Genomic DNA, 24975 nt, shown 5'->3' on the forward strand with positions numbered 1-24975 from the left:
CCCAAGAAGGGGTGGGGTTTCAGGCTCAAAGCCCAACCCGCGGTGGGCTATGGGGCTTGCCTTCAAAGCCCGAGCCAACCCAAGGCCCCCATTAAACCCCGTCAAGAGGGTCTTTGCACTTACAAATTGGCGCATCGTAATAGCTGTAATCTAGCCTTCTCGTACTCGCCGTATATATTCGAATCTGTCATGTAAGATAATCGTGGTTCTATGTCAATTTAATAGTTTAAACAAAATTCGACCTGTAGAAGGCATGATATTGCCGAGTCTTGATATATATATTCAAGATCAAGTCAGAATTACCAAGATTGCCCTAGTTAAGCTCTACGATTCATAAATTCCTTAAAAAGCCCGTTTTTCGTGGGTGTTTGCTCGGGGTTTGGATGATTATTACTAAGTTTGACGTTTAATATATTCTATATTAATTAGCATAATGAGATACCCAATAGGTCCCCATCAAAAGCTCAGGGGCTTTATACTAGGCCCATAGCCCATCAGTTGGACCGCAGATCGGTCGTAAAGCCCAACGTTTTAGTGGGCTTATTCGGGCTGAGGTTTGGTATTTGTGCAATTTGCTGAGGTCAAGTCAATAGTAAAATCCGGGGACCTCGTATTGTTGTGGAGATTCGATAAAAAGCGTATTACATAGGTGGCTTAGACAATGCGCAACGACTGAGTTGCCTTTTTGAAAGGTTTTTGAGTTAATTTGGGCTAAATTGAATTATTGGACCAAGACAAAGGCTCTGTGGTTTTGGCCCCAGCCAGGAACAGCGATCTACATACTCTCTGTATCTGGGTCGGTTCGACAAGACCAATCAAGACCAATCACCAATTAACTTGATGTCTGACCCGCTAAGCTCCATAATGTTCGCAGCTGGAAAGTGGCGGAGCCATCTGGAGTACAATATGTACTGTTATAAGATCAATAAAATCAATGCCTGAAGCTGGAGTCAACAATAATGTCCATGGTAAACTTCTTCTCTCAACTTTTTCTTCAGTTAGATCATGGCCAAGCAGGAACAAAATGAAAGCCCGCCCAACTACGAGGAGGCAGTGATGACACCTCCTCGCTATGGTTCACTTCCATCAACAATGAATGTACATGGGCAGTGGACAAAATGGAAATCCTTGAATCTCTGCGGCGCGAGTGCCAAAGACCGTCTATGTCTCATTGAGATGCAAACGGGCTATAGCGGAAAACCTCCACTTGGAATGAGAACGGGATTTTTACTGCGCAACGGGATGAGCACCAAGAATCCACTCCTTGCTGCCGCCGGGGATGAATCGCAGGGCCTCCATGCGTTCAATCCCGACGGCATCATCTTTTGCCACCACTTGATCCAGACTCCAAGTCCGACCGCATGGACTCAGAGGTCATGCGCGCCGAACCTGGTACAAACAACGACATCGCCTTCCACTTTTCCATCGAGATAGGCGAGAAGCAGCAGCGGCAGGAGTTCGCATGGAGGAGGGCCAAGAAGGGCGATGATGGAGTCAAGAAGAATGGTTTCAAGTTGGTTCTACTCTCCTCGGGTCAACAAGCATCTCGGCCGAGTGCCAGCAGCAGCATCCAAAAGCCGGCTTCGTCTTTGCCCTCATCACGAGGCAAGGATGGTGAGAATGTCGCATTCCTTGAATGGGCCATGGCCTTCCCTAGTATGACACATGCCTTTACACTTGAGCTGGTGGATGGCCAGTCAGAGATGTTAGGGGCGCGTTGGACTCTTATGGTCGTCGTCACCGCGATCAGGCTATATACACTGCATGTAAAGGGGAAAACGAGTAAGTTTGTTGTCAATATGGGAAAGAAGGATTCGAAATAGTGTCTGCTCGTTGATATTCTGTGCAAGACAAACTCTGAGTTGTCTTTTTAAATATCTTTTTTATCTCTTTTTTTTTAAGAGATTCCCCGTCATCGAAACCGTCTTAGGGCCTTGGCAGAACTGGCTGCAATTTTAGACGCTCTGTGTACCAAAATATCAATGAAGGTCCATTAGAATCTATCCAAGCATCAAACGAACTCAGGAACAAGATATAAAATCTATTCATGCACGTATTCACTTCTGTTCAATTTGATACGCGCGGAATTAGTAACAACTGCGTGGCACAGTGTGTCAAGAGGAAAGATAATTCGACAAGGTGTTTGATATTGTTGGATACCATAGGCATCCAGGCATATAGATCAAACATGCATGATACGGCATCATGTTTGGCAATATAAATAGGATCTCAGCATCCTATTCATACTTGCTTTCTTTTCCTTCTCTCTCTCTAAGTCTTGCTTCTAGATAGAGAATATCATCTTCTTCTTCTCTGTCATCAGATATGTAACAAGAGAAAAGGCCATTAAGGTTGCACGACCGGCACCCTATCTAGTAGATATATACAAGTCTAATTGGAAATCTCAAACTGAGGCAAGAACCTTAACGTCCAGGTCGAACTAGGATATTATTATATAAAACCCTTCGAATATTTACAAGTTCTTCATCTTCTCAAAAATGGCCTGCATCTGGCCATACTGATCGGCATTCAAGTTGTTGTAAAGAAGGCATGCAGAGCCACAAGGAGTAGGCACGGGACCACCAGCTGCATCGCCGTCGAAAACGTTCGAAAGGACCATGCAAGTAGAGGGAAGGCCCTCAACCTTGACGCCTGAGAACGGTTAGCTGATTCAAGTAACGTTCGATTTCATGTCTGCTCACCATTGTTCTCAACGGGACCGCTAACGGTGACTGTGACGGCGGGGTCGGCCAAGCTATCGGCACACATATCGAAGTTGTACTGAGGCACGCCAGCAGGAGCGGTCACCTTGGTGTCACGGTCATGCAGATCTCTGGTGCCGGCAAAGTGGCCAGCGGCAATGGCACCACCGAAGCTAGCAGCAGCTGAGCCGACCTGGGCGACGGTCATGGCAACAGCATCGCTAATGAGAGGAATGGCAATGAAGGGACACTGAACCTGCTGGCCCAGCATATAAACGGCAGCACCGGCACCGACGGCCTTGAGGGAGATGGGAGAGATCATATTGAATGAGAGAGGGGAGACTGTCGATTATAGATCTGTTGAGAGTTTTCGTTGTGATGAGAAGAAGAGGAATGAGGTTGAGATGGAGGGAGAAGGGTATTTTATACCCATCCAAAGCAATCCATGGCAAAAGCTGTACTTGTGATATCCCGCATAACCTTCCTTGATTGGGAAGTACTCAAAAGCCAACTAGAGTCAGTCTCAAGCAGATAACGTCAAAGGTTCGTATTCATGAATACCTTTTCAGCTTACGTTTGAGAGGAACTGAGTCATGGCTGTGTCTTGAAGCCGGTGTTTGATAGAAGCCAAACACCGACCCGATTGATGTTGCATTGGGGGCCTCATCCAAAGATTCGGAAGCGAAATGGGTCCATTGGTTGCTCGCACGACCTCGGCGTGGGTCTGCACCGTGTTGTATGTCACTCAATTAGTTTCTCGAGGCATATTGTCGACAATTTTCAACACAATTCTCCTTCGGGACGCATTCGCGTGCACAGAGGTATGGCGAAGGGGCTGAATATGCATATATTAATTGACCCACACGCTTGCCCAACCAAAACGGCTCAAAAGGGGGCTCTTTGTGGGAAGGGTGACTTACGAAACTGGAAACCGAACAATTGACCCATAGCAATGATATGCCGAAGGAGAAAGATATGACCAAGATGACCGTAGGCTTCTTGGCCCCCAAACCAGCAGCACAAGCTCCGAGAACTTCCACAGTCCATATTTCTATACGCTCGGCTGAGAAAGATAGGAACCACTGACAGAATTATGAATTCGTGACAATAATTTACACTTTATATATACAAAATGGCTATGGTGAACTTGTGGGTTGAGAAGTAAGAAAGGCGGACTGGGGTACCTTACCTGACATCCTTCTTACCATCGACGAAGATAGACAGGAAATATTCCCGAGTTTGGAGTGAGCGATATTGAATTTCCCATTCATAGTGGAGAACCCATAATCCGCAGCATCTTAGGGGTGGTTCAGGAGTTTTACGCAATTTTTACAGAGAATATGCTACAAATCTATCAACATCATCTCTATTTCGATGTGCACCAGTTCTCTTGTACAATTGTTCTCTGCAGTAACACTTCAAGTACTTTGCTTGCCATGGATTTCCTGTCACTTTTACCGTTGCTCTATTATGTAGTAGCGAGCGTGCTCACTATTACCGGTCTCAAAAGATGCCGCGTCATCCGTCTTCTATTGCTGGGCCCAGTCTGGCTATTTTCCATACTGTCCTTGGCCTCATCCCATAGGCTGTCGTCGATGATTGGGGCCGATAGCACTTTTGCAAGCTTGTTGGTCTTTTACCTACTTTACTCGACGAAGTTACTGGCTTTTGGTCGACATACTGTCAGTCCAGTAGCTAGCACATATGATTGGAGCTTTGTCGACTGTTATAGAACATGGAACAACCCCCGAGGACTACCATTACGAATTTTGTCGTCGGAAAAAGAGCAGCTGAGAGATTCTAAGTCTCGAGCACTATTCTTCCTCGGCCAGTCGACCAAGGCAGCGGCTTTGTGGTCCTTCGAAAGATTTGCTTTTCAGAGAGTCTTCATCTATGCGCTGGGGCAAGTAGTTGTGGCGGACTTCTCGCCCGAAATGGAACTAGTCCCCCAGTTTTCTGCTCATCAAATCCAAGTCCGCGCAATCATTTCAGTCCAATGGGTTTGGCGAGCTTATTTCTTTCTGGAATTCTATCATTCCATTTTGGCCGTTGTGTTTGTGGTTATCCTCCGATTCGATTATCCCGAAGATTGGCCGTCTCTCTTTGGGAGCCCAATGGAAGCGTACAGCGTCCGAGGTTTTTGGGGTCTATTCTGGCACAAGTTGACAATACCTACGTACATCTACTATTCAAAGCTTGCTACCAGACAATTGATGGGTATAAAACCGGGCTCGGGCTTGGAGAAGACAATAATACCGTTTCTTATATTCACACTGTCTGGTATCTCGCATGCTTTAGTTGGATGGTCATTGGGAGATGCAGCCCTATCCCGAGATATCCTATTTTTTGAGATGTGTTTTGTTGCTGCTGCGGTAGAGACTGCGATATCTAAGATGGAACTCGCGAACATCTTGAAGGGGATCCTCAGTCCGCTATTGCAAAGGATTGTGGGCATGACATGGGTTTGCGTGTTCTTTTTCTGCATTTCGCCACTGTGGATTTATCCTAAGGTGTACTACGTTTTATTAAACCCAGGTCGATGAGTCCGGTGATGGGGTTTCAATTTTGTATTTATTCACTCCTATGTCTTTCCTTCAAGTTGTCAAACCAATACTCCTGCAAAACATGGCCGCAAAGTTTCGAAGCCATGAGAAGTCTTGTAGGGCAATTACAAACCATCCTATGAAGGGTATGTAGCCTCTGACGAACCCAAGAATCTGGCCGCGGGACAAGTATTCCTGGCCCTCGGGATACAGCAACGTATCATCGATGAGATTATTGTCTCCCTTGGTCAAGATAAGCTGGCTATAATATACTCAAATTAGCACATTGTAAGGAGACAGCTACTCGTATAGTGCTTACGCCGAATCTGGATTGCTTTCCTCGTCGTACGACACCCGAAGTACCCTATGAATCATTGGGAATGTGCTACCGGGTAGCCAACATACTGGCAGGTCGCCTATCTCAATATTTTGATAATTATTGGAGATGAATAACATGTCTCCTGGGGCAAATGCCGGAAACATAGACTTGGTAGTGACTATCATCACCGGGTACGGTGTACCTGCCCAAAGTGAAAGGGCCTTCCAAGTCATGAAACAGGTGCCAATAACCTGCGATACGGCGAGTATATCATTCAAGGCGGATCGCATGACTGTGTGTGCGCGTATGTGTATGTGGTTTGACACGCACGTCAAGGAAAAGTTGGCTAAAGCTGCAGTAGCCCCGGCGCTCCGAATTTACAAGTTGCCATCACAATCTATTAGGTAATCAATATTCCATATTAGTCTTCGGAACTGCCCGAAATTTGACCTCCTATACTCCGGAGGATGAATCCGCTGGAATCATTTGGACCTTTGGGAGTTAGGGCTGCAAAGGATCGGGGGTATCTTGGGGGCGTCGGGCCTTGGTTTTCATTGGCTCGGGGCCACAGCCACACCCGAAAAGGGTCCACCGAAGGCCGTACAGCCGAGACCAAATGTTGAGATATCCCCGATTTGGCGCAAATGCTGATCTTGGGGCCTAGTTTATATTAACTTGACAGGTTCTTCTTTGCCTATATTCAGCTTAGCGCCTGATTTTACGCCCCCAAACTTGGCGCAAGCCATCTCTTGTGATCGTCGTGGGGATTCATTTGAGAAAAAAGAGCAAAATGCCTCATACAATTGCTATCCCCTTCTAGGATTTCCCACCAGGTAACTACCTAAAGCCTTCCGCTTATGTAAGTCCGCCTAATCGCGCAGATCGTTTCCCGGGCAGGCGCCCACTTGGCCAACCCAGCTCAGGTCTCGGGCGCCGACCTCGGGTGGTCGATCCCTGGTACATTCTACTACGCCCTATGACAACTAAACCCACAAACCGTACTCCGTGCTGCCCATCATTCTCTAATATTTACCCTTATTGAATATACCTTGCGCATCCATCGTCGGTAAATCACATACCGGGCTGAAATATCGAGATATCCAGACTGAACTCAGTAAGGCAATGGATTCGGACTCTGACTCTTACGAAAAACCAGACGGGAATCACCCGAGGGACACCGTTGGGCCTGCCGTTCTGATTTTTTCTACTCGATCTGTCTTTGCTGAGGCTGAGACTTCAACCCCACTCTACCAAGTAAACAGTGACATCAGATCAATCTCGAATAAGGACTCGTCCGTGGCATTCGAAAGAGTCGAAGATGTACCCGAGGTTGACGGCATCACTGCTCGAACGCCAGGGAAGCGACATTTGTTCTACCTAGCACACCCCGTGAATGCGCGATACCGGACCGACATACCTGCTAGGTACTACATCACTTCTGCGGTTTCCGAGGCCGTAGGAAATATTCGCCTCGAGATTTCCGTGGCACGGCTGCAAAGGACGTCCTTCAAGGCAATGTTGAGTGCGAAAAAAACCGCATCGGATAACCCTTTATTCAACGAGGGCACACACGAAGTTCTTTTGTTTGATATCCAACCAAATTGGAAATTTGGTCGCAATTGCTATGAGTGGAGCGATCTCAATGGAGAACAGGTGGCTGTTGAAGAAAAAGAGAACGATCGATATAAACTATCGGTTACCACAAGTACGTCGCAGGAGTTGAGGGATGCACTGGTTGCTACATGGCTACTGAGGCTGTGGTATGACACGGCCGAAAGTAAACAAGCTAGAAGGGAATGTGGGTTTACCATAGCCTTGTTACTGTTAAAAAACTTATTCTTTGGCTAACTTCTGTTTGCAGTCTTTGAGAGTATGGCTGCACCAGAAGCGTATAAAGAAAGCATGGATCCGTACATGCCGAGACAGTGCATAATGATATGAGACCATAAAGGTAGTGACATTGGTCATCCACATGGGCTGTTAGATTGAGGTCCCCTGATTTTGGAATTCTCATGTTCGAATTATTGTATGTGTTTAGGAAAATCTGTTGCGTTGGCATATCATAGACCGTAGCGTTTCACTTTGGAGTATCCTAACATTTCCGATGTATGCGTCCATCTAAACAAGTGAGCTTACCGAAAGGTCGTCACTGCTGACATAGAATTGGTGATCACTGATATGCCTCTTTATATCTAGGTAGACAATGGCGTGTTTTTCTTATCGAACTCTCTCGGCGGCTCATGATTCAGCTATTTTGGCTACATCAAATGCTTATATATGGGCAACGTCATATGGAAAATTCCCTGTATATATGAGCGGTGGACTGAGTGGGAGTTATGTGGCTGAGAATTTCAATTTCGCGAATACAGAGTTTCCATCGCAGATAAGGTTAGAATTGGGTAGGTATACCATGCCGCGGATCTACCCGTGGACCTTATCAGGCCGTATGGTTACACCAATAAGGGTGCCCTGAACAACATTCGACCGTGGTAACCACGAAGATGAAGATTAAGGTTGTTAAGACAAGCTAATGCGGACACCAGACTTACGAGTGACACTCGAAGTTGCCGATGAATACACCGCATGAAACCAACCCACGCACTTTTATAGGCTATATATCTCCGACATTTCTCCTGTCAATCAAGCCTCATGATTTCAACGCACGTCCTCAAATCAAATTTATCTCCAATATTTCTAATCAAATTCAACATCTATAGGTGCGAAATATGATTCGCAACATAAAATGAAATAGAATACCACAGCAGTTTCCATAAAAGTACTGTCGTCCAATCAGAAAGTTACCTGGAATCTTGGACTTGTCCGTATGCGTTCACCATATATCCAAAAGGCGACTGGCAATGCGCAAAAGGCCAAAGCAATAAACCCAAGCAGCGAGTTACCCCAACCAAGTCCCAGAACATCATACATCTTCGGACCAGCAAGCGGAAGCATGGCACCAGCCAGCGAACGGAATACCGTGTTCGCCGCCATCACAGAAGCAGCGTAGTCCGTGAACGCATCAACCAAGTAAGTGCTCACACACATCTAACCAACAAGTTCAAGTGTCAGTATGTCAACTCATATCAGAACCTAAGGGTCAGATAGAAGGAACATAACTTACGAAGGTGATCATCATGCCAACACCAAGAAAGGAGGTTCCGATGATAGGCACAATCCAGTGAGTTTTGTAATAAGCAGTCCATCCATACATAAACAGCGAGATGGGGACGAAAATGGCTCCAGGTATCATAGGCGGCAGACGATACTCGGGTTTTGTCACGCCGTTCCTGGCAGATAGATATTTGAGCAGTCTATCGGATGTAGCTCCTAGCATGAATAGACCGATAAATGAGCCAACGCCCAAACCAAGATAGGTAAGTCCGACTGCTCCTTGAGAAAAATCGTACTGCTCTTGAAATACGCCCGTGATTGTTGTAAACAAGAGGTAGAGGTATCCGTATATCACGCCGACATAGAGTGAAAGGAGGAACACGATCGGAGAGCGGAAGAGCATCTTCGTCGGTCGCAAGATTGAAAAAAGGAATAGTTCTTTTGGCGTGCGGCCGGTGTCCAGTGCAGAGCGCAAGTTCATATTCCCAGTTTCTTTCTTGAGCTTCTTAGTCTTCCGAGCTAGGAGAGTCGGGGCGTAGGATTCACGAATTGTTAATATTGAGCTAATAGTGACAGCACCGCTCTACTCGGATTGATCAGTATGTGCGCCGCACAGGACTCTCATAGTCTTTACTTACAGCCATCGCTAGCACATAGAAGCTCCATCGCCAGCCCTTTGCCTGTGCCAGATACGCGCCAGCTAGACAGGTTAGAAATTAAGCCATCGGGAAGAAGATTATTTGGACAACATACCAACTGGACCAACGACAGGCCCAACCAAAGGACCAAGTGCCCAAGCTGCCATCGCGCCACCTCTTTTCTCTTGCACGAACATATCCGCAATCGAACCCGCACCGATCGTAAGCGGACAGCTACCGGCAAAGCCAGCGAGGAATCGGAAGACAACAAGACTGCCCATCTCTGGTGCGAAAGCGCAGGCAATGGTCCAGATCACGTAGAGAACATTGCATACATGGTAAACGTACTGTCGACCGTATAGTTCCGATAGAGGTGCGATGAGCAGGGGACCAAAACAGTATCCGAGTAAGTACACCGAGACCACGAATGAGGACAATTCAATGCTGGTAACGTGGAAGTCTCTGACTAGTTCACCGACGCCGGGGGCGAACATAGATGACCCCAAAGGCCTGTTGTTGATCAGTTGTTAGCTTTCACGATCTGAATGGTACAAGAGAGGGCCGTGCGTACGTCAGGAACGTGATGAGCGCAATCGAACACGTCGCTGTGACCTTTTTTCGCGAGGTCCAGTTAAGGGGATTTTCGGGGTCGTCTGGACCATCCCAATCGACGATGTTGGGGTCATGGACTTTTTCGGCTTTTATTGTGTCATTCACCTCGACGGGTCCGATTTCAAGATCTTTTTCTTGTTGGGCGTTGTTTTTTGTGCTTATAGTCGATCCCTCGACGGATGGAGTTTCTATATAGATGTCTTAGATGGTATTCTCTTCGCGGGTTCTTGATTGTGGGGATCATTTTTGAATAAACAATTAAGAGAGCGCCTTACTTACCTTCGCTATCCCTCATGTTGTTTTATCGCTGTCGCCAAGAAGGATATCTATTCAATATCACGCCCGTGTCGCACACCTTCTTGGTACTCTTTGATCTTGTTTGGCGATCAATACAGAAATCAAGGTCACACGGTAGAAATGTGGATGTGGCCGATTCCCCCAGTAAGAGGGATAACGTGGAGAGCAAAGAGGAGGATTGAGGGTGGTCAATGTTCAAAGCCAACGGGAACGTACGTGGTCATTAAAAAGCAAAGCTTCGGAATCATATTGAAATAGCCGGTGCATAAATTTTCTCATGCACTGAAAGGGAGTACATGTTACAAATGGCCCCTAAAACCCGGGTAAACTGATGACAGGGGCGAAGATAGCTAGTTCTCATGTTCGGATAGTTGATTGGACCGAGATTCACAAGGTCCCGTGGACTGCATACATGAATACACAGAGAATGTGCTTATGCATAATTGTTTAAGGTAAAACTCCCTAGGACTTTGGGAGAATGGAAAGACAAGGTACCGAAAGAACCAAGAGAGAGAAAGCTACAGAGTACTACACCCCGCAAAAAGGGTCTAGGGCCCACTTACTGGCGAGTTCATAAAATTTATGCACTTCGTGGCTTGATCTGAATCCTTAGCCGAGAAATCAAAAGAGTCATTTTCCGCAGACGGGTAGAATGTAATCGATTCAGCTTAGAAAAAATAATTCAGTTTCCTATACAGAGTATTTGTCGGGGCAATTCACCAAATACTCGGAGTTGAAGCGAAGCGAGCCGAGTCGAGCATTTCATTCTCAGCTCCATATTAATAAGTACCGCTGAAATCTGACCTTGTTCCGGCGACTCACTATGATTGGCCTTGTTTTTCGGCCTTAGCACGTTACCCCACGTTTTCCCTTGTTATCATACCGAGATTCTTGCAGTATATCTTCGGTAGGTAGTTATACTGGTATGGATTATCTAATACTTAGAGGATATCTCACCCGATTCAAGAATTGCCTTGTCCAATTCTATGCGATACGAGGGACTTATGAGCGCAACCGATGAAGCCTATACTAAGCTTACCGCGATCTTTACAAGCATATTAATAATGATGTTGAAAATCGCAACAAAACACTCAAATATAGACCTATAATTGCAAGCTATTTGGTCGGCTTTTTTATATCCCTGACAAAGACTTTTCCTTTCTTCCTATCGTCGCTAAACGCGCCTCAGCATAAAACCATCGAAATAGGAAGTCACGTCTTCCAGTTGGTCCAAGCCAGTGACAAGGCCAATATAGCCATCGGGTCTCACCACTACCAGAGCACCAGATTCTTCAGGGACGCCAAGCTGGCTTTGAGCGGCACCACTGATGTCGGAATATATCTGCATTGGCCATTTGGTAGAAAATGGAGCGGGAAGATCTCCCAATGAAAGATCAAGATGATTCTTTGAATGAATGAAGAAAAGGTCAAGGAAATAGGACTTGTTCGTGGAAGGAATTGAGTCTGTGGTAATGTCTTCATGGTGGAAACGCTCCATGAGTTCCAATGGTAGAAGATTGAAGAGACTCATTGGAGACTGAGGGGAATTCAAGGAGTTCCCGAGGTTCTCCACAGTCGACGAAAGAGGAAGATTACCCGCAAAAACAAATAAATGGAATCTGCCGTTGGACGGCATGACATCGAGCAAGCGAACATGATTTCCATCAATGTGTCGAATGAGATCAATAGGTAGAAGACGTTTTCCCGGCACCAGTGGCTCCGCTGCTTGGTTATTGATTGGCGTTCGGACGTCGGGATTGACAAGCAGGCTTGAAGGGTATTCATATCCACATCCACTAGTGAAACCATGTCCCATTTCCCACGTTTCGCGGAGATTCTGGCTTTCAAGCTTATCTTTCTGTCCAAATTGACGAGCAAACAGGGCATCGAACTCGATAAGCTGTTGTGCAACCCAAAGTCTCTCTTGTTCGTATGTTTCGAGCAAGGCGGAATTTGCAACACCTTTCATAACAAGCGCCAGTTTCCACGTGAGGTTATATGCGTCAGAAATACTAACGTTCATTCCCTGTCCCGCCTTGGGGCTGTGTGTGTGGCATGCATCTCCAAGAAGGAAAACCCGCCCGGTGTGATCAGAAAAATTATGAACAACTCGCTGGGTAACACGATATTGGCTAATCCAAACAATATCAGTGATATTCATTTGGTAAGGGTGAATGACTTTGCTGATGTGCGACTGAACTGTCTCGGTGAGCTTGAAAGAGCTGTTTTCACAAAGAGCATCGAGTGCACGATCTCTGCCTGCGTCGACAACCTCCTGATTCTTTTCATCCACTTGGAGGAATATCCGGAGCCCCTCATCCTTGCGAGGAATCAGCATACAGCCACCATCTGGGGTTCGAATGGCGCAGCGTCGTCTATAGTCAGGGAAGTTCGTGTCAACATAGACGTCTGCCACGGCCCAAACATCTTCGCCGCCCTGCGAGGATGATTGTACACCTGCCGCTCGGCGCGTAGCGCTTCGTGCCCCATCAGAGCCCAGAATGTACTTTGTCAACCAAGCTTCAATGGCTCCGCTAGCATTGTTTTTTATATATGCTGTGAGAGGCCATTCGGCTTCGTCTGGATTGTGTTCATAATGAAGCAATTCCATAAAACGCTGCACCTTTTGCCCCTTGGACATCAGATAATCTTCATAAATAGCTTCTGTCATACCTTGGTCGGTATTGAAAAGGTACTTGTAGGGTGTAGCTTTTAAGGAGTTAGGTAAGTTGATAGTCGCATTATTCAAGCTTTTCCGCTTGTGGGAGAACTTACGGTGGACTACCTCGACGCCGGTAAAGCTCCTAACCAAAGCCCCAGCACTATCACGCACCCAAAAGGATGTTTCGGTAAGCCGATGACCCTTCTTGTCAAGATCATGAAGTAAGTTCATTGTCTGCAGTATCTCTTGAGTGCGGGGTTGAAATGCTTTTCCAAATAATCAGCACTGTTGTCAAAACAATTGTAAGAGCATCTTGTTCACGAACCACTGGCATGCCCAGTTTGGGTCCTTGTAGGCCGTTTGTCAATCAAGCAGTAATCGATACCGTATCTTTGTAAAGTCGCGGCAGCCATGCATCCAGCAGGACCAGCTCCTACAATAAGGACATCTGTTCTCTGGGACTTGAAAGCTCCCATTTGGTACGGTTTTATGGTCATGATGAAAACTGAGGGATCACAACTTCTTTGTGTGCAAATCGAAGCGACGATGGAATTTGATACTGTAGCATGAAGAGCTTTATGCTGCGGATTTACCATCTTCTTTATACGTACTCTGGTTCGAAGTTGGACTCAGGTCAAGTACCAGGCTTCATTTCGATGTCAGACGCCAAGTATCACAGCTGGATAGTCACCACCAAATGAAACCTGGAATTCGTTGAGGTAAGCTCTCTCGTGATTGCTGCATTGTCCCATTGGCTCGCGCGCACGCTAATGCGGAATGCAAAACCGGTTCCAGAGTCAGCAGGCCAGTTCTCGGATCCAAGAGGCTATGGTTGTAAGCTCGGTCGTGCGGATGATACCTTGACTCTGTTGTGGAGTCTCTCATCTGGAATCAAAGATGGTTGTCATTTCTGAAGTGGCGACAATATGAAGACCAATCGTCCTGGAGGGAGACTTGTGAAGAGAATTCGGGATCCTCTACCATAATTGGAGGATCATTCTCCAAATGAACAAATTGATATACTCAGTTGAGCGCTGACAATCCCTTGGACGGCTTGATTGAAGTCGTCAACGGGAAGAACAATGCGATGGAGTCGATGTGGCTTTTTTTGCTTCACTAGTTTCAAACCCATCATCCAGTTATATGCAGCTAGACACCAATTTGGACTAGCTGGGCCATCCCTGTGACCAGGGGGGACTGTCAGATTTCCGTACGAGTGAGGAATCCGGATAAATATGAAGCTTATTCCCAAAACCATTGTAAGCTTATCAAAGGTGTCTCAGGCCCTCTGAATAGAAAATTGCGCTCGATTATTTTCTCTTACCTTCCAGCGCTTGTCTTTTTATGATAAAAAGGATTTCAGAAATCCAACGCGTTGAAATTATGAGGATGAGTGACAACATTTTTTTAGGTGCATCGATATTCTGGTCCGTCGATGCGACAATCCGAGATAGGATTCATATCTAATTAAACAAGTATTAGATTAATTACTAGACAAGGACCCCGGTCAATGTTCCCTGTAGGCTCGGGAAAAATATCTAGATCGTCGTTGACAGGATTTTCAACAGGAGCCAGCTGAGGATCGAGGATGTAACCGTGAGACGGGACCAGGTCGGCGGTCGACGGTCTCCGTAGGGACAGAAGAGGTCCTGATCGTCGTTGACATGACCAACGTTGGGAGCTAGTGGAGGATCCAGGATCTGATTGGCGGTCCCCGTTAGCACAGAAGACGTCCCGGTTGTCGTTGATAGGCCCCACGCTGGGAGCTAGCGGAGGATCGAGGATCTAGCCGCAAGACGGGAGGCGGGAAGGCAAAGGCCCCACCGTAAGCCCGTGAAGAATTTTCTCTTTCTGAAAGGGGCCAACGATAAGATTCGACAGAGGATCAGGGGTCCAAATCTAGGCTCTCACCGTAAGACAGGGGTAGTTCATCTAGTTTTTCGGCGAGCTCCGACCAGTTCAACAACAAAAAGCGGCGGTTGCCGACGACTCAAAAGCACAGCGGAGTATGTTCTTTCTTTGAGCCAACCGGAGGTGCCGTATCAATTATGGTCAAGCGTTTTGCGGCGGGCTTTTGTAGATCCTGGGGAGGTTAAGTTAGCTATCGATCGTCGGTCGCCTCCGTTCTGCGGAACGGTCTTAGGATATCAGATTGTACCGCAGAGAACCGAGCAAGACGTTAGCCGCTAGCGTTTTCTTCGGCTTCAAAAAGGTATCTATTTCTGTTTCTGGAGAGAAAATACTCATTTCAGAGACTTTGGCCTTGCCTCTCCCGTGTTCACATTCATTCTTTGGATCGCATGCCGACTTATCCAACATGGAAGGGGCAAAAGCATATACGTCGAGTCCACCAGATTCCGCGGATAAGGAGCCAGCTCTTAAAACGGCATCAAAGGCTCTGGCCAACGAAGCACAAACCGTTCCGAATGGTGGTGCAACAGCTTGGCTGCAAGTACTCGGAACTTTCTTCGTCTTCTTCAACACTTGGTGGGCTTTCCCTTCGGTCTTTCGAATGCTCAAAAAGACATATATTTACATGTCTGGAAAATAGGGGAATCTTGAATACATTTGGGGCTTATCAAACGTATTACGAGACTGGAAAATTGTATACTGCATCCTCCTCCAATATCTCCTGGATCGGTTCAGTCCAGTCTTCTCTGCTCTTGCTACTCGGTCTTGCGACTGGACCGCTATACGACGCTGGATACTTTCGTACACTGTTGTATAGCGGATCATTTTTGATACTTTTGGGGCAAATGATGACCAGTCTTTGTCATGAATATTACCAGGCACTACTTGCACAAGGCTTTTGTATAGGAATTGGAGTGGGTCTTATCTTTATTCCAGGGGTTGCAATATTATCCACCTATTTCAGCTCCAAATTGGCCCTAGCAAATGGCATAGCTGCCGCCGGAAGTGGATTGGGTAAGTATCAATTCAGTACTCCGTACTAAGTGGTCGATTGCTGATACTCTCTCGTCTGCAGGGGGGATCTTGTACCCAATCATTTTCCACAAACTGTGCAGCAAGATCGGGTTTGGCTGGACCGTACGAGCGATAGGACTGGTCATATTCCTGACTTTGCTCATTCCACTATCGGCCTTCAGAGTCCGACTCATACCGTCTAGCAAGAGGAAGCCGATTGACTTACCTGCTTTTAAAGAACCAGCATATGTCTTCTTTGTCATGGGTGGTCTACTTACATTCATTTCTTTGAACATTCCTTTCTTTTATATTCAATCTTACGGCCAAGAAAAGGGGATTCCCGCTGATGGGATGGGATTCTATCTTCTTTCTATCATTACAACTGGGTCCGTTTTTGGACGTATATTCCCCAACTTCTTTGCCAATCAGGTCGGCCCCTTCAACATCATCTCTCTATGTACCATTGTGTGCGGAGCTCTGATGTTTGCCCTGGTGAATCTATCCAGTCTGGCGGGGATGGTGGTTGTCTCGCTGCTCTACGGCTTCTTCTCGGGGGCTTTTGTTTCTTTGCCCCCCACTTGTTTTGTGCACCTTTCCCCGGATCGAAGCCTGATTGGAACTCGTATGGGCATGGGCTATGCAACTATGACAATAGGCAACCTGATTGGCACGCCAGTAGCGGGTGCTATCTTGCAAAGTAAAGGGTTCAATTCGATGTGGATCTTTGGGGGGATTATGTCGATCGCTGGGGGATTGACCATGATGGTTAGTCGCAACATCCAAGGGGGTGGAAACCATTTGCGAGGGTGTAAGATTAGTGGACATTGTTACGGTATTCAATATTTTGATATGAGTATCATGTAGAACTAGATTGAGTTCGTGTATAATGGTTCCGGGAATCGCTATCACTACCTTGACTCTTCGTGAGCCTAAATAGGACACATATGTCACGAGTCGCTGGTGGATATACCAACAAAACCTCACTCATTTTGATCAGTGAAGACAGACAAAATGAATTCATAGTGATATTTTGATTTGATAATTGCAACAATGAACAGCCACCTTGACGGTAGCAGAGTGCAATATACATATAGTATCGATATCCACGCTCAACAAGATAAGTACAATATATGTACATTGAAAATCATGACTTCTTCTCTGCGCAGCAGACGACACATCAATTCTGAAACAATGCGAACCATGAACAAAACTTCCAACCGGTGCATCGTAACCGGGTATACTGTGGAACGGAAAGCCTTTCTAGAAGATCATTCTACCCTTGTTCTGCTTTCGGTTGACATCATAGTTCTTCCAGACCAGAATGCAAGGAATAGTCAAAGCTAAGACGGCAGTAGAAGCAATGCAGTTCAGACGTTGAGCATGGCCCCACGTATACGCGACAGCTTCACGAAGAGGGCTTCCCCAGGGGTAAGTCGACTGCACAGGGATTCCATCAAAGTATATCTGAGTGGCATTGGCCTTCAAGTTTTCCGGTAATTGTGTCGTGAGGGTATTGACAAAGACATTATTGTAGATAGCAGCGCCAACAGCCAGGCCGATCCCACCGCCGATATTCGAGAACAATCCGATGAGAGCCAGCATCATGGGAGTACCCTCGCGGCCACCTGCTGCCATGACGGCCATGTCCTCGCCGATGACGAGGGTGCCGCCGGCGAAGGCAATGAAGATCTGACACATGACAACGTACCCGATACCGTGATCTGAGCCACGGAAGTAGATCATCAATCCGGAGCCGAGGATCATCAGCGGGGCCCCGAAGAATAGGCATATATATTTGAAGCGCGCGGTTGCCCAGATGACGGCTCCGATAATGGGAGAAAAGAAACAAGAGCCGACGTTGTAAATCTGGAGCATGTAATTTGCGTTGACTGCGGAAATGTCGTAGGAGATCAAGACGTAGTTGTAGAAGTACTGATCCCAAAGTTCGAAGCTGAAAAATAGTACAGCGGATAGGAGACATGCTCCTAAAATGGTTGGCCGTTTGATCAACTCATAGCGGATAAAGTGGGTTCGTGCGCCCCATTTCTCCCATGCTGCGAAGACACACAACATGAGTACTCCAAGGATGATGAGAGCAATAAAGCTTGCGCTTGAATACTCAGAACGGCCGTACTGCGCCAAGCTGAATGGCAAGAGAAACAGTACCCAACCAATCATCAGTAAGAACGCACCGATGACTAGTACACAATGTTAGTATATATATTTCGATATTTGTTTCGAGTAATCTTACCATCAAATTCATGAAGATAGTGGATGATAGACTGCTGAACAGTGCGACCGCTGGGTACCCGGCGGAAAATGCCCTTCTTCTCTGCCTTCTTTTCAAAGTACTTGAATGCCATAGCGAGGGGCAAGAACACAAACGGCATCACGATGCAGAAAATCCCATAACCCCAGCGCCAACCAAACTTCGCATATATCGAGTTTGCTGCCAGTCCACCGGTGAATGCAGTACAGATGAACGGAGTCTGCAAAAATCCAAAAGCGAACGCTCGGTTTCTCAGGCCGGAGGTATCGGCGACGAAGATATTCAAGATCAGGTATATGCAGTAGTACCCAATCCAGTAAAGCACATATCCCGCCGCATATCCATTGGGGCCATCACACGCCGTGAGGATGATCATTCCAAGGACATAGATTCCGGTTGAGACCACCAGGGCCTCAGCACGACCCCACAGGTTCAATGTCTTACCGAGCGGCAGCTTCAGAACACCGCCCACAACATTCGCGAGGATATAGGCGGTCGAGACCTGCGGTGCGGACCGGAAACCACCCTGTATGTAGTTGATCAGGAAGCCGCTTATATTCGAGTGAAAGGCCAACATAAACATGCAGACCCAGATCCTGAAATTGCAACCATTGTTAGATGGGTTTCATCGCAAGGGCATCGGAATGAATGGGCTGCGATTAATTACCAAGCATAGATTCCCACCAAAGCTGGCCAACCCCACGTGAGCGCCGCGGCTTCCGCCTTCTGTTGACCCAACTCCGCGCCCTCTGTGATACTATCGGGATGCTGGGCCAATTCCTTCTCGTCGTCGCACATATCTCCATGTGGGCTGTCCGATCTGGGCTGTGATTCGGGATCATATGATGACTTTTCGCCGTTGGCTACAAGTGCCTCGGGTTTCTCATTTTGCGAAATATATGATTCCTCCCCGATTATAGTCTCGTCGATGCTTTTGCCGTCATCACGACCCTCGGCAGTCTCGGGGAGACCCATAGCTGTAGGTACCCTTCAGTCCAGTCTCAGGATGCTTCAACAGAATGTCAGATCCTCAGTTGCTTCCGGGGAAGCTGTGTGAGGATAGACAATAATTGAGTCTTGAGTTCACTAGGAGGAAAGAAGGAACAGATCGGCGATGGAGGGGCTCATTCTCTATAATCTGGAATGATCGTGGCCCAGGAGGTTCCAGACCAGCAATCGAACCAGCACATCTCCAGTTTTCCTTTTTTTTTCGCGGAGGATCCGATGGGGTTGACGATCAGATAATCCCATCAAATCTGATAGAAGACCCAATCAGGGGTTGCCGTAGCGGACGATCATTCGCCATTCGCCCCTTGACCGTGTGGGGTCCTCAACCCTGATTGGTCAGTGATGGAGCTCTTCCTCCTATTTCAGACTAGTGGATTGTTGCCCCAAATGTCCAGGGTCGCAGTGCACGTCGCTTTTCCCTTCGCGCCTACTACCTACTTGATGCGGCATCCCGTTTGCGTCACCAATAGGCTGGATAGACATTACCCAATATTGTTGTATTTGAGTCATGGCATCATCTGTACTTTTTTTTTCTTTTTCCCCCTTACTACCCCCTGGGAAAGGCCATGCGCCCTGCCCCTTGCCTCTCTCCACGCGGTGTAGGAACAGAGCAAGGTGCTGGAAAGCTTAAATGCCAGAACCAAAAAAAATCAAGAGATTTTCCAGGCCAATTGATACTCATGAAACGAAACATTTTATCTATTGGCCGTGCATGAAGGATCCCTCCCAGAGCCTTGGAACTCGCTATATCTAATCAATTGATAGAACTAGATTCCCGTTAGCCACCTGGTCCAGGGCGCAATTTTAGTTTCACTCCATCTTATCTGATCATGATCAGGTGTGTGCAGCCAGAATCTATGACGCTGTCAATTCAAGCTTCCTCTGTTTCCATTTAACGTTCTCGCAAGCCAAGCCTCGCTAGGCAAGGTGTGCCTGCGGGATGCCCGAACTAGCAACTGGTTACTGCATGAACACCACCTGGTGGGGCCATGTCATATGCATGTATTTTCTCTCCAAGCGCTCGAGGCGCTTAGAAGTACCACGTAGTTGTCCTTTGTGACCGCGCATCAGAGCAAGAACCTTGTATCAGATGTGAGCGAAAAAGTATTGGGCGAATCAACAGTTATTTTGGGTCTGCGAGGATTGCGATCAATCAATCGAAGATCACTCGATCGCATCTAATCTGATCGCGAATTTGACTTTCACTAATTCCCCCGCATACATCCACCCATCGATGATGCCGTCCATTGCAGAGGATGCTACGACAGAGTATCCCTCGCCACTATGTGGAGTCTTGCCGATCCCATGATCCTGTCGGAAGACCCCTTCGGCCTACCTAAACAGTCTACCCGTTACTTTGCGCAATGTTTTCTACTAGATCGTTTCTCTACAAGTGACAAAAGATGTTTTCAGCAAACGTAATTGTGAGCTATACCTCTGCATCCACCAAAATATCTGAGTTGATTGGCAGGCATTCTAGAGATGATGATTTGGGAAACCTGAGCTTGTCGCCGCTATATTGCTAGATTTTCTTGCATGAGTAAATATCCCTAGATCAATGTCCAACCATAGCCTGATGCGCGGGTCCATATCTGTTACCATGTGGCTTAGCAGCATCGATGATTTGACGCATTGTTTTCTTTTCCTCCTCTGTCAATTCAATATCCCGAGATGCCCAGTTTTCTTCCAGACGGGTCGCCTTGGTCGTTCCCGGGATGGGAATCATTCCCTGGGAAATCACCCAAGCAATCGCAATTTGACTAATTTTGCATCCCTTCCGAACAGCAAGCTTCTTTATTTCTTCGACGATGGCTCGGTTCTGGTAGAAATTCTCGCCTTGGAATTTGGGAGCTGCGAAGAGTGATTATGTTAGCGACTATGTCCAATCTAGGGTTGGGAGCTTGGACACTGGACACATACAATTTCGGCGGAAATCGTCAGGGGCAAAGTCATCTGGGGATTTGTAATTGAAGTTATCGACGAGCCAGCCGTGTCCCAGTGGACTGTAGGCGACGTAAGCCACGCCAAGCTCCTTTGCTGTATCGATCAAGCCGTCTGTCTCGTGGATTGTCTCAAATGCTGAATATTCGGCTTGGACGGCGTCAATCTTGGCAACTATTGACAGTTAGTAACTTTACCGGAAGCTAGCTGGAAGGGAACGAACTTGAGTTTGCCTTGCGAAGTGTCGCCGCAGAACATTCGGAGAGTCCAATGTACTTAGTCTTTCCTGCCTTGCGAATTTCGTCAAGAGCAGGAATGGACTCGGTGAGGGGTGTATCTTATTCAATCAATAAACGTACTTCATAGAGGACAGGAGTTTGACTCACTAGGGTCAATCCGGTGGAGGTAGTACAAATCAGGCGCAAAGCCGAGTCTCTCGATAGTTCCTTCAATATACTCCTTGATATGGGAGGCGGAGTTGGTGACGGAGCCATCCCCTCCAAACACGTTGAACCCGCACTTAGAGGCAACTATTACCGATAGCAGTCAGTCTCAAAATCGATCTCTTGTCATGGCGTGGGATCTTACTGAAGACCTTATCACGGACGTTGTGCTTCCTTATGAAATCTCCCAAAAGCTTTTCGTTCACCCCCGCTTGATAAACAACAGCAGTATCCCAAAATGTACATCCCAATTCAATTGCCTTTAGAAGGACTGGCTCGGCTTCTTCGAGGCTAAGGTTGCTCCCCAAACCAAAGCTCAAACCCATGGCACCGAAGCCTGGTGTTGGGACCTGGATATCACCAAAGGGAAGTGTCTTAACCATGTTGAGTGAGTTCGACAATTTGGTAGAAAATTGTTAGATTATGTTGTATTATCAGTGGTAGGATGTGGCAGAGGGTTTGCTTTTATATCTTTTACATCACCATCACTCTAAAGCCCGGAATTAAGGCTTCTGGATCACCAAGTGGGTCATGCTGGCGTTACATGTCTTAACTCCGCTGACTTCAATTCCATTCTATGAAACCCCACATTTTCTTTACTTCTCCATTGTGTTGTGATGAATGGAATGATATAGCAATGGGATTACAAATCAAAATAACCGTAACTACAATTCTCTCCTAGAAACCTCAAATGCAGACGAATCAAGAAGGAAAAAGAGAAGAAAATGTTCAAGTTGGCCTACCATACTAGTCAAATGAGCTTCCAAATTACTTCTCTATTGCTTCTTGGCTGCAAGGAGATACTATGTTCAACATTCACGGATTCCAAAACGCTTAACTCCGAAGATTTTGTAGACGGGGCGTAATCAACTCCACAGTGACATCATACCATGTACTAAATACCAGAACGTGAGTGAACTACTACTCACAGGTGTTCACGGGAGTGTATGTGGCAGTCACAGATACATACGTTACTACTCTGCGAACTGGAGGGACCGAGTCAGCAGTCAAGACATGTTAGCTTTCAACGGCTGTATTAGCATCGACACATTGCCCCGGTGGGGGCTGTAAGCAGGATGCATTAGCGTCCTCGGGTTGAAGTCTAAATGATGTAGAATGCGATGTATATTGGAGACAGTCCATGCTGCCTAGGCAATTGACTACGCAGCCAAGTACAGTGCTAAGCAGGCTATAACACAATCGTCGGCCTTCAAAATGCCGTGGTTCCATTCATACGTATGAGTGTATATCGAGCAACCTGCGAAAAGGAGGCGATTGCATTGCCCAATATACCAATTACCGGGCATTCTATGCAGTGAAAGTCTATGTTAAACTACTAGTCTTTCGGAGCCACCTCATGCGTAGAAAGTTAGGCCCATTGCGGGCGCGCGAATATAAAGTGGCCGAGCCAAGATTGTGAACAAAAACCGAAAGATGAGTTACTCTCTAAAACCTACCCCCCATCGCCCGCATGAGGTCATTTCGGATGGTATGAAGTAAATCCCACCTAGGTAGTGTCGTGTCGATGAATACAGCTGTTTTAGCTATAAAATCCCTCTGTGGAGGCCTTCTCTCTTTCATCTCCACTGTCATTGCTTTGTTTGTTGAGACTTCCCCTGTGCAATCTGCAATCGTATCAGCAAAATACAGTCTAAATTGAAATTGAGATGGGCCAAGTGGAGCTTCTGACAATGATAAGGACCTATCACCTATGATACTCCTGCAATAAAAGAGTGGACTCCCTTGAGTACTCCTTCCGCTGTCATAGGAGCTGCCCATATTCTGATCATTGTCAGCAGCTCTACTTGGCCCATTTCAATTTTAATTTAGACTTTGTTTTGCTTGAGACCCATTTTTAGGATATATGGAAATAATAATGAGAGGTTCTGCCGCCTTACCACCGCAAGCTCTTCTGTTCGTAAGTAAAGGCTCGGAGGGTTCGAGCAGATTCGAGCGTCAACGGACAGCAAAGTGGTCATGATATTGCATTGAAATTCCTCTTCACTGTTGATCTTTGTGGGTTCCATCGCTTTGGGTGTGATAGGATTGATCCCCACCTCTGTGTAGAGCAATGACTCAACAGGAATTCCAAATTGTGTTCCGTAACAAAACCTTCGCATAGCAAGTTGAAGATGGACAAAATAAAATTTGCAATAAGCATGGCTTGGGTAATGAATAACGTGAAGAGGATAGATCTCTGAGGCAATGTACGCTTTGATCTAGAGACTCGACACAGGCTGGAACTTTTAAACTAGGACCTGGTAAAGACACTTTTTGCCAAGGATGAAGTCGTAGGCAAGCATGTTGGCTTTTGCTTACCCATCTCTAAGTATCTTGGTGGGGTGGTGCACCCCACGTCAAATCGGAAATGCTGTAGTCTGGCGACAGTTCAGAAGCGGTGAATTCACATGTAGATGGTCATGGTCAGAGAAAAGGGGACAGTAGGCTCTATTCTCAGGGAATTGAAAGTCGAATATTCCAAAGAAGTAGTATGTATGAAGACGATATTGTGACGCGGTGATCATAGTGCCAAGTGACGCTAAAGTTAAAGTTGGATAGAGAGTGGATCACATGGTCCACATCAAATTTCAATGTGGGAAAAATAAAGCCACGGTAGGTCGTAAGAAAGCCGAGACAAGAGCTTGATATATGCATCCTCAGTAGGGTTTCTAGTGCGGCCGTTTGAGAGGGTCTGGAGAGCAGTGTCACCGAGGGAAGGCGGCATATGATGGTTGAATAATGACAGACAAGCAAAGTCGACTGGTGATAAATGCTCAGAGATCATCCACAACAGCTCAACTGGACGGTTAGTCAAGTTTGTTAGGTTTTTGGATGATCATCCTAGCTGCGCAAAGTATCAACCCCAATTGTCACTCTAGATCTGAGATTTTAGACTGATCGACTCAAAATGGAGAAGAAAAGGTCTTTACATAATGACACATACTGAGGGAGGAAAATGAAATAAGTGTGATCACTAGTGCTATCCCAATGGAGAAAGAATGTTGAGATGAGAAAGATCAAGGCAAGTTAGGTATTGTGGCCAACTACGTATTACCATCATGAGAAATGGCAGTTAAGCCGTGCGCTCGCAGTGTTATTTGGATGTCAGGTTGAGTTCCGACGTCAAATTACCGTAATTGATCGACCAGTTTATTGCCGTTTTAAGGTAGCCTTGGCCCTTTAGCTTTAGCGGTCCAAGACGTCCCTTGCTCCAATGCTCCTGGCATAATGAAGACCCGTCTTCAAGTGCCTCTAGCTACAACTCATTTCCGTTGATACCTCGAGGCCTGAAAGAGACTTGTTGCCCTTGGAAATGACAAAACGAATTTTAAAATAGGCTTTGACAGGGCATATTGGCTTCGGAATACATTGACCCCGCACGTGAACGTCGTCCTGGCATACAGCACTAACACCATTTAGGCTGTCGATCGCACGAACAATGCGACGTTACAACGCGGTGATATGAAAGATACCCTCCTTGCAGGAGAGAAGACTCTCTTTCCTT

The 24975-nt window shown here is 46.6% G+C and overlaps 9 protein-coding genes across 9 annotated transcripts; 4 read left to right on the top strand and 5 right to left on the bottom strand.

Annotated features, from left to right (window-relative positions):
* Positions 1 to 1005: 1005 nt before the first annotated feature.
* N7500_000364 (uncharacterized protein) lies at positions 1006 to 1823 on the top strand (the record flags this gene model as incomplete). Its single annotated transcript, XM_056671510.1, has 2 exons — positions 1006 to 1351; positions 1372 to 1823. The coding sequence occupies 2 exons, from the start codon at positions 1006 to 1008 to the stop codon at positions 1821 to 1823; spliced, it is 798 nt and encodes a 265-aa protein (XP_056537083.1).
* Positions 1824 to 2473: 650 nt separating this feature from the next.
* N7500_000365 (uncharacterized protein) lies at positions 2474 to 3024 on the bottom strand (the record flags this gene model as incomplete). Its single annotated transcript, XM_056671511.1, has 2 exons — positions 2474 to 2652; positions 2703 to 3024. 2 exons carry the CDS (start codon positions 3022 to 3024, stop codon positions 2474 to 2476), a joined length of 501 nt encoding a protein of 166 aa, XP_056537084.1.
* A 2675-nt stretch (positions 3025 to 5699) lies between these two features.
* On the top strand, positions 5700 to 6069 carry N7500_000366 (uncharacterized protein; the record flags this gene model as incomplete). Its single annotated transcript, XM_056671512.1, has 2 exons — positions 5700 to 5868; positions 5990 to 6069. 2 exons carry the CDS (start codon positions 5700 to 5702, stop codon positions 6067 to 6069), a joined length of 249 nt encoding a protein of 82 aa, XP_056537085.1.
* A 617-nt stretch (positions 6070 to 6686) lies between these two features.
* Positions 6687 to 7505, top strand: N7500_000367 (uncharacterized protein; the record flags this gene model as incomplete). Its single annotated transcript, XM_056671513.1, has 2 exons — positions 6687 to 7362; positions 7426 to 7505. 2 exons carry the CDS (start codon positions 6687 to 6689, stop codon positions 7503 to 7505), a joined length of 756 nt encoding a protein of 251 aa, XP_056537086.1.
* An 849-nt stretch (positions 7506 to 8354) lies between these two features.
* Positions 8355 to 10220, bottom strand: N7500_000368 (MFS transporter; the record flags this gene model as incomplete). The annotated part of the gene is made up of 6 exons (XM_056671514.1): positions 8355 to 8609; positions 8686 to 9258; positions 9314 to 9375; positions 9429 to 9823; positions 9885 to 10113; positions 10205 to 10220. 6 exons carry the CDS (start codon positions 10218 to 10220, stop codon positions 8355 to 8357), a joined length of 1530 nt encoding a protein of 509 aa, XP_056537087.1.
* Positions 10221 to 11396: 1176 nt separating this feature from the next.
* Positions 11397 to 13360, bottom strand: N7500_000369 (FAD binding domain-containing protein; the record flags this gene model as incomplete). Its single annotated transcript, XM_056671515.1, has 3 exons — positions 11397 to 12931; positions 12998 to 13150; positions 13210 to 13360. 3 exons carry the CDS (start codon positions 13358 to 13360, stop codon positions 11397 to 11399), a joined length of 1839 nt encoding a protein of 612 aa, XP_056537088.1.
* Positions 13361 to 15201: 1841 nt separating this feature from the next.
* On the top strand, positions 15202 to 16673 carry N7500_000370 (MFS general substrate transporter; the record flags this gene model as incomplete). Its single annotated transcript, XM_056671516.1, is given in 3 exon segments — positions 15202 to 15371; positions 15436 to 15809; positions 15826 to 16673. 3 exon segments carry the CDS (start codon positions 15202 to 15204, stop codon positions 16671 to 16673), a joined length of 1392 nt encoding a protein of 463 aa, XP_056537089.1.
* A 396-nt stretch (positions 16674 to 17069) lies between these two features.
* Positions 17070 to 19053, bottom strand: sit2 (putative siderochrome-iron transporter; the record flags this gene model as incomplete). Its single annotated transcript, XM_056671517.1, has 3 exons — positions 17070 to 18007; positions 18061 to 18674; positions 18746 to 19053. The coding sequence occupies 3 exons, from the start codon at positions 19051 to 19053 to the stop codon at positions 17070 to 17072; spliced, it is 1860 nt and encodes a 619-aa protein (XP_056537090.1).
* A 1588-nt stretch (positions 19054 to 20641) lies between these two features.
* N7500_000372 (uncharacterized protein) lies at positions 20642 to 21853 on the bottom strand (the record flags this gene model as incomplete). Its single annotated transcript, XM_056671518.1, has 5 exons — positions 20642 to 20937; positions 21007 to 21201; positions 21251 to 21364; positions 21414 to 21557; positions 21616 to 21853. The coding sequence occupies 5 exons, from the start codon at positions 21851 to 21853 to the stop codon at positions 20642 to 20644; spliced, it is 987 nt and encodes a 328-aa protein (XP_056537091.1).
* Between the last annotated feature and the right edge of the window lie 3122 nt (positions 21854 to 24975).

This window comes from Penicillium coprophilum, assembly GCF_028826855.1.
Source record: "Penicillium coprophilum strain IBT 35676 chromosome Unknown utg000001l_segment0_segment0, whole genome shotgun sequence".
Lineage (NCBI taxonomy): Eukaryota > Fungi > Ascomycota > Eurotiomycetes > Eurotiales > Aspergillaceae > Penicillium > Penicillium coprophilum.